Here is a 12,806-nt window from a genome sequence, read left to right as displayed (position 1 = left end):
AGAAGTCAGAGAGAAAGAGAGAGGAAGTAAGAGAAAGAAGGAGAGCGAGAGAGGGTACGAGGGTAGAGTCACATCCTTTGGGGGGCAGGTGGGTAGGATGGGGAGGGAAGAAAGGAAAGGAAAGGGAAGGGAAGGAAAAGCGGGAAAGAGGGGAGGGGGAGTGGTAGTACTACCGTACGAGTGCTCAGCACCCAGGTACGGTGCCTACACCCTAACTAAGAATAAAAATAATCATATCATGAGGGCGAGAAAGGGGGTGGCGCGCGATCAGCAACGCCGGCGTCATCCGCGCGGCCAATCAGACGCCGCACGAGAATAGCGGCGGTTCAGCTGGACGCGCGCGACCCGGTCTGTGGGTTGGCGCTGACAAATCGCGGGTGGTGCCCGGGTTGGCGCCCAACTCGCGCATTGGGCGGTTAGTTCGTTCTGCTGCGCTCGCTGCGGTCGCCTAACTAAACGTAGCCGCTGCTGCGTGAGCGGGTAGGACGGACGAGGCGAGACGATAGGATCAGGGGACGAGGAGGGAGCAGTCCCAGGCGAGTAGTTCTCTTCCATCTTGTACGACGTAAACTTGGGAACTTCGAGAGACGTCCCGGGCCATTGACCCCGAAATGCTCCTGGGAGACCTCTGTCGTGGTGACGGTGCAGCGCCAGAGGGAGCTGCTGACTCAGCCCCATACATCACCCCGAGATGGCTGCTGCCCTTCAACAACCGGAACGCGTTTCTCTTCACCGCCAGAGCTTTCCCCCATTTCTTCTTCCCCTCCACCCCCCATCAACCGCTCTCTGTGTCTTCGTCAGAGCAGTCGCCTGGAAAACGGTCCAGCCTCAACCTCTCCCTCCCAGTTCCCGCGCTGCCCACGAAAGCCCCTCCAATCCCGATCGCCCTACCCCACCGTGCTTCTTCTCACTCTCACCTTCATATTTCCACCACCAACCCCCTCCATCCCTTCTCGCTCGACGGGGAACGCGCTGCTGCAGCTCCTTCAACATTAACCCCCCTTTGTCGTTCATCACTGCCTCGCTGTCCTGAAGGTCGTTTCGCATCCAAGGCGACTGCGCCATTCACTGCGGCGGGATGTCTGTTTCGATCCAAGAGCTGGACAACACGGTCCGAGCCTTCTACGAGGGCAAGGGAGATGTCGTAAGTCACCTGCTGCGTTCTGCTTCTCCGGGCACTACTGGCTTTTCCACGCTTCCTGAGATCGGATACTGACACTCAATGGCGGTAGCAAAAACAAGCGCAGCAGACTTTGACTGAGGTTAGTGTGACCCGCCACCACACGACGGGATACTAATCCCCTATAGTTCAAACAAAACCCCGATGCCTGGGTCACCGTGGGGAACATTCTCGAGGAGGCGACGTATCCTCAGACGAAATGTGTGTTGTTGACGCCTCGACGCATCCTCCCAACAGAAGAAAGAGATTTAGCTAACGGCATTAGACCTTGCCCTCCAAGTCCTCGACGATGTGATTATGACCCGATGGAAGGTCCTGCCCCGAGATCAATGCCAAGGTAACAACAAAAGGAACACATCCGGTGATGGTTGGGCGTGCTGACAGCTGACCGTCTAAAAAGGGATCCGCAATTTCATCGTCAATTTTATCATCGAAAACTCCAACTCGGAAGAGAAGCTGCGAACCGAACGCGCCTTTCTGAACAAGCTTAACCTGGTCCTCGTTTCCATTCTGAAGCAGGAGTGGCCCCACAACTGGCCGACGTTCATCAACGAGATTATTTCCTCCTGCCATGCCAGCCTCTCCATCTGCGAAAACAACATGGCCATTCTGCGGTTGCTGTCCGAGGAAGTGTTTGACTTCTCGCAGGACCAGATGACATCCGCCAAAGCAAGGAATCTGAAGACATCCATGACCCAGGAATTTGCGTCCATCTTCCAGCTGTGTTCCGAGGTCCTCAACACTGCCAACCAGCCGACCCTGGTCAAGGCCACTCTGGAAACCCTCCTGCGATTTTTGAACTGGATTCCGCTGGGCTACATTTTCGAGACCCCCATCATCAACACCCTCTTGACACGGTTCCTAGACGTTCCCGATTTCCGAAATGTCACGCTCAAGTGTCTGACGGAAATTGGTGGTTTGCAAATCGGGCCGCCCTACAACTACGACGAGCGATTGGTGCACATGTTCACGGAAACCTTGACCACCGTGTCCAATGTCATTCCGCTGTCTATGGACCTGAAGCAAACCTATTCGAGGAGCAATTCGAGAGATCAAGAGTTTGTGTCGAACCTGGCGCTTTTCCTGTCGAGCTTTTTCAGTGCCCACTTGGATGTACGTTGTGACCTGTCCACTGGGTTCTTGATTCTTCATAGTGCTAACGCTCTGTTTTTAGCTCATTGAGAGATTGCCTAATCAGGATTATCTGACGCACGCGCATTTGTACCTCATCCGCATTAGCCAGATCGATGATCGAGAGGTTTTTAAGATCTGTCTCGATTACTGGACGCGACTTGTCCAAGAGCTCTACGAAGAGATGCAGCAACTTCCCATCACCGACCTCAACCCCTTGGTGACCATGGGCGTCAGCGGTCTTTCCAATGGCGGCGCACCCCATCCCAGCACCCTGGCGAACTATCCCCTTCGCAAGCACAAGTACGAATCTGTGCTATCAAACCTGCGCACGGTCATGATTGAGAAAATGGTTCGCCCTGAGGAAGTTCTGATTGTCGAGAACGATGAGGGTGAGATTGTGCGTGAATTCGTCAAGGAGAGTGATACGATCCAGCTCTACAAGACGATACGCGAGTGCCTGGTCTATCTCACGCATCTGGACGTGGTGGATACCGAGAATATCATGATTGACAAATTGGCGAAGCAAGTTGATGGCAGCGAATGGTCATGGGCGAACTGTAACACACTTTGCTGGGCAATTGGCTCAATCTCCGGTGCCATGAATGAAGAAACCGAGAAACGATTCCTGGTGACCGTGATTAAGGATCTCCTTGGTCTGACCGAACAGAAGCGTGGCAAGGACAACAAGGCCGTCGTGGCAAGCAACATCATGTACATCGTGGGTCAGTATCCACGGTTTTTGAAAGCTCACTGGAAGTTCTTGAAGACTGTCGTCAACAAGCTTTTCGAATTCATGCACGAAACACACGAGGGTTTGTATCTTTGTTCCCAGAAACAGTGACTACTCTTTACTGACCCCCTCATGTAGGTGTTCAGGACATGGCATGCGATACCTTCATCAAGATCGCCAACAAATGCCGACGGCACTTTGTGGCGCTCCAGCCTGGTGAGAATGAAGCCTTCATCGAGGAAATTGTTCGCAGCATGAGAAAGATCACCTGCGATCTGTCCCCTCAGCAGATCCATACCTTTTACGAAGCCTGCGGCTACATGATTTCTGCCCAGGGCCAAAAAGGCCTCCAAGACCGGCTGATTGAAAACTTGATGGCGCTGCCCAATTCGGCATGGGATGCTATCATCGCCCAAGCGAAGCAGGACTCGACGATTCTTCAGGATGGTGACACGATTAAGATCATTGGTAACATCATGAAGACCAATGTCGCCGCTTGTTCTTCCATTGGCACCTACTTCTACTCGCAGATTGGCCGCATTTATCACGATATGTTGAACATGTATCGTGCCGCCAGCCAACTCATCAACGACGCTGTTGCGCATGATGGTAATTCGCTCCAACCCTAATACGAGGTTCGGGAATGACTTTTCTTTTCTAAACAGGCAGCATTGCGCCGAAAACCCCCAAGGTTCGCGGGCTTCGGACCATCAAAAAGGAGATCTTGAAACTCATCGACACCTATGTCGAGAAGTCGGACGATCTCGAAATGGTCAATAACAACATGGTCCCACCTCTTCTTGAAGCCGTTTTGGTGGACTACAACCAAAACGTCCCGGACGCACGCGAGGCAGAGGTGTTGAATGCCATGACCACGATCATCCACAAACTTCACGTAAGTGTCCCCAACTTCAAGTGAGCCAGTTGTTCTCTACTGACATCTTCATGTAGAATCTCATGGAGGACAAGGTCCCAGCCATCATGGAAAGCATCTTCGACTGCACGTTGCAGATGATCAACAAAGATTTCCATGAATACCCTGAACATCGTGTCCAGTTCTTCAAGCTGCTTCAAGCCGTCAATCTATACTGCTTCCCAGCGCTCCTGAAGCTTGATGCCACGCAGTTCAAATTCGTGATCGATTCCTGCATGTGGGCCAGTAAACATGACAACCGCGAAGTGGAAAATACTGGTCTCACCATGTGTCTGGAGCTGATGAACAACATGGCCGAGACCGACATGCAGACCTCGGGCATCTTCTTCCGCCAGTTCTACATTCCGATCCTCCAGGATGTCTTCTTTGTCGTTACCGATAGCGACCACAAGGCTGGTATGTATAGTTCTTTGCCGTCACACAAGACTCGTTGCTCACTGTGTATTTATTTTTAGGATTTAAACCCCAGGCCATGCTCTTGTCACGCATGTTCTACTTTGTTGAATCTGGCAAGATTCAGGAACCGATCTACAGCCCTGACCAGGCTCCTGCTGGAACCTCAAACAAAGATTTTTTGCAGGAGTATGTTGCAAATCTGTTACAGAATGCGTTCAAGAACCTCCAAGAGTATGATTCCCCACACACTACCGTCGAGTTACTGATGCTAAAGCATGGCACAGGGTACAAATTAAGCAATTTGTGGTCGGGCTGTTTACATATACCGATGACCTAAACAAATTCAAGACCCACCTGCGTGATTTCCTGATCTCTCTGAAAGAGTTTTCGGGCGACAATGCCGAGCTCTATGCTGAAGAGCGCGAGCAGGCTGTGCGTGATGCTCAAGCTGCTGAACGGGACCGAGCAATGAAGGTTGGGGGCTTGCTTAAGCCTTCGGAGATGGATCAGGAGGATGAGCTATGACTCGATCAGGAATTGCGCACTGAGTTGCCACCCGCTGCCTCGGCTGGCTCCCCAAAACGAGCAAGGGATGCGAGATTGGCATCGGCAAATGACTGTCTCGATGGCTGGTCTCTCTACGAGCTCTAGGCCACGAGTCAGGGCGGGCGCGATTGCTGTACTTATGAACTGGGGCGTGCAGAATAGACCAGCGAAGACGATCCCCCGTTTTCCTGGCATGATGTATTTGAAGCTTTCAACGCAAGAGAATTAACAGAACTAGGGCTGTTGTGAATCGCCACTCCGTAGAACTCTGTAATCCAGTAGGCGGTGTGTGACTATCCTTGCTGCCCTCCGGCCGGAAGCTCATCATGGCTTCCCTCTTCCCCTTCATCGCCTAACATGTCTCGAACACGCCAGCCGTTGTCTTCCCAATCCCGGCCCCAGACGACGACGGAAATACACGATTCTAACACTCTTCGTGTTTCGAGGACCCTTCGACTAAGAGGCGAGGACATCTCGTCGACTAGCGCCGACCCCTCTCCCGCTCGCCACATCCGATGGAGTGAGGACGTCGTCGATAATGAAGGGATGGGGAAGAAAAGCTCGAAAGGTGAGTGTGTTTCTTCCCATATCCCCTTTCACAGTCAAGTCTAAGACCATGTGCCAGTGTGCTGTATCTACCACAAATCCAGACCCGTGGGCGAGAGCAGTTCCGAATCGGAGTCGTCGGATTCCAGCTCGTCGGATTCGGACAGCGACAACGACCTCGGCCCTCGCACGAACCGAGCAAATCGCGCACATCACTCACACACTCGTGGGCGAGGCCCACCACCTGGACGGCCATCAGAAGGGTGCTCGGACCAGGGTCCCAATGCTTGTTGTTCAGAACATCATAAACCGAAGAGCAAGAAAAGGAAGCCGAGCCCAAATGCATACGAGAAAATGCCTAAACCGTCTAAAAGCCATTCGAAAGGCACCTGAGGCGAAGGAAATATATGAGTCTCAAGCCGCTTGGCTGCTGGACTCGACCCTCCACAGCATTGTTTCAGCTTGTTCACATCCAACACCGGGAGATTCGCGGTATTAGTCGCTTAAATAGCGCCTAGGGTTTTTGTCTGAGAGCTGTGTCGCATCATGCCACCCCGGTGGATCTTGTCCTCCAGCCCTGTGATCCAGATCCGGCTACCATCATGGACTTTGGTGTTGGGAAGACTAGGCCACGGCATCCATTGGGCGGATGTATGCGAGAACGTACCACAGGGCATCACACGATGATCTTTTAGCTGGGCATTCTACATGAATAGAGCAAGAAGAGCCAGCCTATTCAATTCCAGGCCCCGACGCGCGCGAGGGTATATGTGCTTTTGACTGCAATAAGCCCGATCTATAGAAAAATTAAATACATGATTGTGTAGTAGCACATGCAGAAATTAGAGTCGGCCATCAGAGCATCATGCTTTTCCGCCTAGCTGCAACGCGATGCCCACGTCGGACCTGTTTGATATCCATTGCGTCCCCATCTTCATCCAACGAGCTGTATTTCGACGGCGGATACAGCTCCACATTTCGACCGGCAGCAGATTTTGCCGACAAAGTAGACGGGACATTGAGATCTCCAGGCGACACAGCGAGGCCCATTGTCTTCGGATTGGAAGAGTGCCGCCGGGTCTGCCTTGCCGCAGCCAGAGCTTCTTTAGACCCTTTGGTAGAGAGACCTGCGAGGCTGTCGCCCATATCAAACGGGTCGTCATGCTGTTTCGTCGAGGACACCTTGCGTTTCCGTCGGGACACCATTGCCAACAACTGCTCTGCGGAGGGATCCTTGTCCGCGAGCGCCAGATCGGCCGGAAGGATGCTAGCAGAATGCGATTCGCCTTCATCGCTCAAGCTTTCTCGGCCAGCCTGGAACGCGGACGATCTGCGATACCCCTTCCCTCCAACAGCATCGATCAATTCACTGGTCGGGCGCCGCATCTTGTCTCTCAGGTTGGGCTCCGCATAGCTGACCACTGCTCCACGACGTCGCGAAGACCGGGATCCGGCTGTTGGCTCTTCAAGTGCCGTGATCGATTCTTCGTCGAGAGTTGTCACTGTCGGCTCTTTGGGTGGTGCTGGTTGTATCTGAATGGGTTCTTCTGTTCCGGTAACGCGGCTGGTGCTTCGATGTCCATGTGCATTGGTATTCAAGTCCTTGGTCTCGAGCTCCTTTCCTTTTATGGAGGGCTTGCTGTTCTCATTCTCTTCGCGTCTCTTTGGCTTAGAGGTTAGAAGGGAGGGCCGCGCTTTTCGAGGTGAGCCGAGGTTGGTATTCGCGCTTTCTATTAGAATTGTCAGTACAAGTGTTCACAATCGATGGAGCAGTGTTGTCCGTACTTGGCTCGAGAACCTTTCGCCTCGTGAGGTTTGCGGGAGCTGTCTTCATCTGAACCGGCTGTTGTGTAGGGGAAGATTTCAACGGTTCGACCTGTTTCTGAGGGCTGCGACTGGGCCGGCTGAACTGGAATTCATCATCCTCTGAAACATTACCAGGTGTGAACCCTGCGTCCTGTTCTGGACTGAACTTGCGCTTTGCCCCTGACTTGAAGGTAGGTGTCGGTTCGCCACTTGGGCTCGGATATTGACGAGTAATGGATGATTCTGACTTCTTTTTCTTCTTCCTGGTCTCAAGTATTGGAGGGAGGAATGGATCAGAGTCGTCCGCTGTATCTTGGTCGATTTGACTCTCATCAGGTGAGAGTTCTGGTAAATCGACGCTGGGGGGTTCCTCTTCTGCATCCAGCTGAGCTGGTGTCGCGTTGCTCTCGTGAGGCCATTCAGTAATGCTGGAATTGCTGTCCACAAGGTCACGAAGTTCCTGTAACCTGTACCTAACTTAACAACGGTCCGAAGTGTTTGTTTCTGACCACTTACTCTAACGTTCGCCGCGGGTAGTATTTGTCCTCCAAGATGGCGGGGAGCTTTCGGTCATCACAGCCTCCCTGTTCCTCGGGCTCGGTCGTCCGTGGTTTTGTCCCTGGAGCGGTTGGCTTTGGTCGATCCATATTGGCCGACCTCGGTCGTTCATCGCACAACTTGCCCGCTTTGCACGGTAGCATCCCCAGGTCCATGGTCAAGGCACTCAACTCTGCCAGCTTTGCATCCAGCTTGGATTTTATTTCATATACCCCATCACGCATGGTTTTCGCTGACTCCAGCCTTTCGATTTCCTGACTAAGAGTGATGACCTGCTCGCGCAAAGACACATTTTCGGATAACAGATGCGTCACCTCGGACTCGAGACTGCGGATCCGCAGCGATTGCATGGAATTCACACGCGCAATCTCCCGGTTCTGTCGCACAAATCGCCGTTTTACTATATTGGCCAGAGAGCCACGCGTCAGCGCAAAATACTGTTGAGAGGGATGGCGGGCGCATCGACGGGGGCACTCACAAGCATCGATCGACTCCATCGGAGCGGGGATCTCATTCAGCCGCGCCATACTTGGGAAGCAGAGCGCAGCATCTGTCGACGCGACTAGAGTGAGTGGGAGGTATATTGGGGGGGGAGGTAAAACAAGGTTAGGACGGTAAACACTGGGAATGCCCGGGCGATGTTGATGTTTGCCCGTATCGGGACTAGCGCTGTGCTGACTCAGACGTGGTGCCTGCCTTCTTCCGTCCGGCATTCTTTCTCCATTTCATCATCATCATCATTGTTGTCGCCCATGACCTACTCGTCTCGCCCAGCGTCCATGCTCGCGCCCGGGGTGCCTGGCCCCCCCGCTCTCCGTCAGCCCAGCAGCTCCCAAGCGCAGCAGCAATCCTCGGCGCTGTCGACGCGCATCGCCGCGAAAAAGGCCGAACTGGACAATCTGCGACAGCTCCGCGATCTGAGCGGAACGCTGGCCATGCAGATGCAGGCGTTGGAGAGCAAAGTGTCGACTCTCAAAGATGGTACGGAAGGTTCGTCCACACCCCAATCAGAATCCCCGCCGCGTGTGTTTGACGTGGCCTAGCCGTCGCTTGCGTGCTCGCCAATTGGGAGAATGTCCTCCGGGCCATCAGTATTGCCTCTCGTACGTGTTATTGCCTCCGTGGACCCCAATCTGCACCAGACTCATGCATGATACATACAGAGAAGGCCAGTGGGCTCCACGAACATGCCGAGGACGAGGCAGAAGCGCCCAAGGCGGATGATCGCCTGCCTGCGACGCTCGTGCGCATACCCGCCGAACCGAGTGAGCGGACTGGCGAATAAAAATGATCGCTGATGATGATGATGATGATGATCCATGAGGAGGGAACTCTTTTCCCAACGCAGCAAATGACGAGTCGGGCACACGTGGTGCCGTCGATCCAGCTGCCCTAAGTATGTACATACATGTACCCAACATCTCTGGCCCTCTTTGAGGTACTCCTAGGCATAACTTACATGTACTCTGTAGGTACTTCCTGCCAATCCCGCACTACGATTCGCCGCCAAGCACGTAAGGTACCGTATGGACGACGCTATGTGGGGCCGCCTGCCTGTTTGGGGCGCCTGCACGCTGCAGGGGGTGGGTGGAAACCAATCAGCAATTTTCTCAAGCGCCCGAGCCCTGGCAAAAATGCATGAAGAACTTGGTTCCCCCGCAATCCGGTCGGGAACTCGCAGGCCAGTGTCAAGTACATATACAGAATAGCGTCTGCTCATTTTACTCTCACTTATCACTCGCTTCTACTGCTGTAACACTCTCACTCTCGCCATCATCATCAATGTCTGCCGAATGGTCTCTCGATTTCTGTCTGGTCTGCGACCGCCAGACCCTAGGCAGCCCCTACTGCTCCCAGTCCTGCCGTCTCGCCGAGCTGTCGTCTGACAACCCTACTCTGGCTCACTCTGCCTCCTCGTCCGAAACCACCCCCAACTCGGAACCCTCAGACTCGCTCCGGCAATTGCTATCAGCCTCATCCTCACAAACCTCTCTGTCCTCCCTGAAGAGTCATCCCTCCGACTCGGCGGTGCTATCCAACCACCTCCAGGATGAGCTGCGTAACTATGCCAGCTCCTTCGACCAAGTCCGAGATCTCAAACGACGGATGACCTCCTAATCAACCTCGACGCCCGCCCACGGCAGCAACCTCATTTTTATCTTACTCGTCCTGAAACACTATATCTCTTTTTGCATCTCAGGATGGATTCCCGGCGTCGGTACTACAGGAAAAAAGACTTGTTTTTGGTGCTTTTTGGTGGATCCCACTCATCTCATTGCCATGTTCACGAACCTATACCCCCTTCAGCCTATACACATATTGATGGATCATTGGACGGAGTTGCAAAGCATTTGGCTGGATGGTATTGGTCTAATCGTGTCATGTTGTTGACAGCAAGAGGCACGATACATCCTGGATTTCTCTCGTGTGTTTGTTTTTGCTTCATGTTGCAAATGTCGCAGATTGTAAATTATTTCTTTTTGACCCGAATCAAATACTTCATGAAACATACTCTGCTCATTAAGACTGATCCTCCAACACCTTGCCCAGTGCCTTCTCATCTCTCGGCACAAAGCGGACCTTGTATCGCTGCGGAATGGCCACCAAGCTGGTCGGGTCCGAGTTGCCCCGGACGGGGTGCCAGTCAGCCTTGTCAGACGGCTCGATGCGGAAGCTGTTCAGCATGCGCATGAACACCAAGTAGAGCTCGCGGTTAGCCAACAAGGAGCCTGCACACATCCGATAGCCCATGCCGTAGGTGAACATGGGTGCATCCGGCTGCTCCAGCCATCGCTCGGGGCGAAACTCGTCGGGATCGGTCCACACCTCGGGATCTGCATCATCCGTCAGTCGCCAAGTGGCTCTTAGTGGGTCGTTGATGAGGAATCTTACCCATGTTGCAGGCCCATGCGTTCAGGAAAAAGACTGTGCCTTTGGGCAGCACGATGCCGTTGTACGTAATATCCCGGATCGAGGTGCGTGGCAGTGCCAGCCGGAGGACGGTGAAATATCTATGAAAGATGGTCAGCAGGACTCCTTTTGTGTGTTAAGGGTAACATGTCCTACCGAAGGCACTCCTTAACGAGAGCTGCCACATAAGCACACTTCTGGTCATCATCGGCCGCACACATCGGCTCATTCGGGCTGTACATCTCCCCGATCGCTTTGGCCGCCTTGTCCTGGACATCTGGGCGCTGGGAGAGCAGACAAATACTCCATGCGACCAGGGTGGTAACGGTGTCCAGTCCACCCGAGAGCATGGTCAAGCTAATTGACGTGAGCTCCTCGCTGTTCAGCTTGGCTTCCTTGTCGAGGATGACGTTGGCCTGGATGCATGGCTGGTGAATCCCCTTCTCCATGCGATCATCCAGGTCGCGGTTGAGACCGCTCAGATACTTGTCCCGACGGATGCGCATCTCGGCCGCTTTTTGGGAGTTTGAATTGAACGGATTCAGCCGGAGCAGAGGGACATAGTCCTGCAGATTGCCCGTGGTGCTGCGGAATTTGCTGATTTCCTCCTCGACATGGGTGATCTCATCGAACAGTTCCTCCTCTTGGGACGCAATCCTCGTGCCCCAGTTCAGGGTCAGGGCTAGGCTCAGGCTCAGTCGTTGGATCATCGGCATCGGGTCGACGGGGCTCTGCCCGCCCATGCCATATTTATACAGCTCGGCCACGAAGGCCTTGGACTCGACATCCAGGTGGGTCACGTACGTTTCCACGGATGGGCGGTTGAGCGCCGAGGCGGCGCCCTTTCGGCGTCGTTTCAACGAATCACTGTACGGTGATGTTCCAATGGTGGTGCCGGCAGTGTTGGATACAATCTACAGCCAATGAGTCGATGCAACCCCATCAATCAAATGATTTGACATACCTTGTGGAACGTATAGAACTCAGGACGGGAGCTCAGGGCCTGCGCGTTTTGTCCAAAGAGTACTTTGGCCGCTGCGGCCGAATTGACCACGACGACGGGGACGTTGCCCAGCTGAATCTGATACACAGCTCCATGCTTCTTCGACCACAATCGATATTGCTCCGCCGCATTTGTTCTGATCTGAGCCAAGTTCCCAATCAGCGGCAAGCCCCGCGGGCCTTTCATGCCTTGCACGCGAGCCGATGCACGAACGAACTCATTGATGATGACGTAAATAAATGGAATTATGAGCGCCGCCACAGCCAGGGCGCGCAGTGGGGACTCGAGGGCCCGATCTTGCAGGGTCGACAGCGCTGCGGCAATGGCCATGGTTGTTAAGTATCCGAGTTCGTTTTGGACTGAACGTACTCGAGTTTCGAGACACCCCGGATTATGTATCAAGTTCAGGCCGTATGGAACATTTCCGGGTTGGTCCTCGGTCTCCTTTACCCCACACTTCCTTCCCATATATATATCCAGAGCTGAGTCTGAGCATCATTCCGCGGCCGGAATTGGGCCGCGCCGCACAGCGACGCCGGAAACGCAGCGCTTTACCTTTGTCGCGGCGGTCTAGTAGTTAATACTAACTGCTTCATGAATCTCTCCCCTCCAATATATTTTCCGGGATCTGCCTTGAAATACGTAGATCTGACTGGGCCATTGGGCTGCGCTAGCATTGATTCTCAGTCATTTCACCCTCATCTGCTGACGACAGGGGTATAATGCTCCAACCTACAATATGTATCCTCATACTCTATTGATATACATCCACTCCCAAATAAAAAAAAAAACCAACTCTAGAGCTATGACATAACTCACTCCAGCTTAAATCTCTGCGCATCACCTGTCCGGGTCCCACTGCTCCGACTGCCGAGACCATGATTGGTGGGTTGTGTCCCTCCGCCAATCATATTAGGCCCCTGGTACCCAGTACCGCCCCAGTACCGCTGGCCCCCGTGGAGCGGCCTGCCAAGGCAAGGGTAGCGATGGCGTACTGGGTACCACAGCCTCGCTATTCCTGCCCTTCCTGGTCTCCCGTGCAAGCTACTTTTTGACTGCGTCA

General features: G+C 53.6%; 6 protein-coding genes across 6 annotated transcripts; 4 read left to right on the top strand and 2 right to left on the bottom strand.

Moving 5' to 3' along the window:
• Positions 1–611: 611 nt before the first annotated feature.
• N7510_011703 (exportin CRM1) lies at positions 612–4,899 on the top strand (the record flags this gene model as incomplete). The annotated part of the gene is made up of 12 exons (XM_056983627.1): positions 612–1,080; positions 1,119–1,144; positions 1,233–1,262; positions 1,309–1,381; positions 1,446–1,517; positions 1,581–2,293; positions 2,355–3,126; positions 3,183–3,653; positions 3,710–3,939; positions 3,996–4,374; positions 4,434–4,605; positions 4,659–4,899. The coding sequence occupies 12 exons, from the start codon at positions 612–614 to the stop codon at positions 4,897–4,899; spliced, it is 3,648 nt and encodes a 1,215-aa protein (XP_056829121.1).
• A 378-nt stretch (positions 4,900–5,277) lies between these two features.
• On the top strand, positions 5,278–5,965 carry N7510_011702 (PPP1R11/YPI1 family protein; the record flags this gene model as incomplete). The annotated part of the gene is made up of 2 exons (XM_056983626.1): positions 5,278–5,488; positions 5,571–5,965. 2 exons carry the CDS (start codon positions 5,278–5,280, stop codon positions 5,963–5,965), a joined length of 606 nt encoding a protein of 201 aa, XP_056829120.1.
• Positions 5,966–6,321: 356 nt separating this feature from the next.
• N7510_011701 (shugoshin family protein) lies at positions 6,322–8,357 on the bottom strand (the record flags this gene model as incomplete). The annotated part of the gene is made up of 4 exons (XM_056983625.1): positions 6,322–7,196; positions 7,252–7,739; positions 7,789–8,230; positions 8,309–8,357. The coding sequence occupies 4 exons, from the start codon at positions 8,355–8,357 to the stop codon at positions 6,322–6,324; spliced, it is 1,854 nt and encodes a 617-aa protein (XP_056829119.1).
• Positions 8,358–8,582: 225 nt separating this feature from the next.
• N7510_011700 (DASH complex subunit DAD2) lies at positions 8,583–9,115 on the top strand (the record flags this gene model as incomplete). Its single annotated transcript, XM_056983624.1, has 3 exons — positions 8,583–8,820; positions 8,874–8,933; positions 8,994–9,115. 3 exons carry the CDS (start codon positions 8,583–8,585, stop codon positions 9,113–9,115), a joined length of 420 nt encoding a protein of 139 aa, XP_056829118.1.
• Positions 9,116–9,612: 497 nt separating this feature from the next.
• Positions 9,613–9,948, top strand: N7510_011699 (uncharacterized protein; the record flags this gene model as incomplete). The annotated part of the gene is made up of 1 exon (XM_056983623.1): positions 9,613–9,948. One exon carries the CDS (start codon positions 9,613–9,615, stop codon positions 9,946–9,948), a length of 336 nt encoding a protein of 111 aa, XP_056829117.1.
• Positions 9,949–10,350: 402 nt separating this feature from the next.
• N7510_011698 (uncharacterized protein) lies at positions 10,351–12,073 on the bottom strand (the record flags this gene model as incomplete). The annotated part of the gene is made up of 4 exons (XM_056983622.1): positions 10,351–10,664; positions 10,723–10,841; positions 10,897–11,654; positions 11,705–12,073. 4 exons carry the CDS (start codon positions 12,071–12,073, stop codon positions 10,351–10,353), a joined length of 1,560 nt encoding a protein of 519 aa, XP_056829116.1.
• Positions 12,074–12,806: the final 733 nt, after the last annotated feature.

This window comes from Penicillium lagena, assembly GCF_028827675.1.
Source record: "Penicillium lagena strain IBT 129212 chromosome Unknown utg000008l_segment0_segment0, whole genome shotgun sequence".
Lineage (NCBI taxonomy): Eukaryota > Fungi > Ascomycota > Eurotiomycetes > Eurotiales > Aspergillaceae > Penicillium > Penicillium lagena.
The sequence above is the reverse complement of the archived record's forward strand: the minus strand, read 5'-3'. Positions and strand labels throughout refer to the sequence as shown.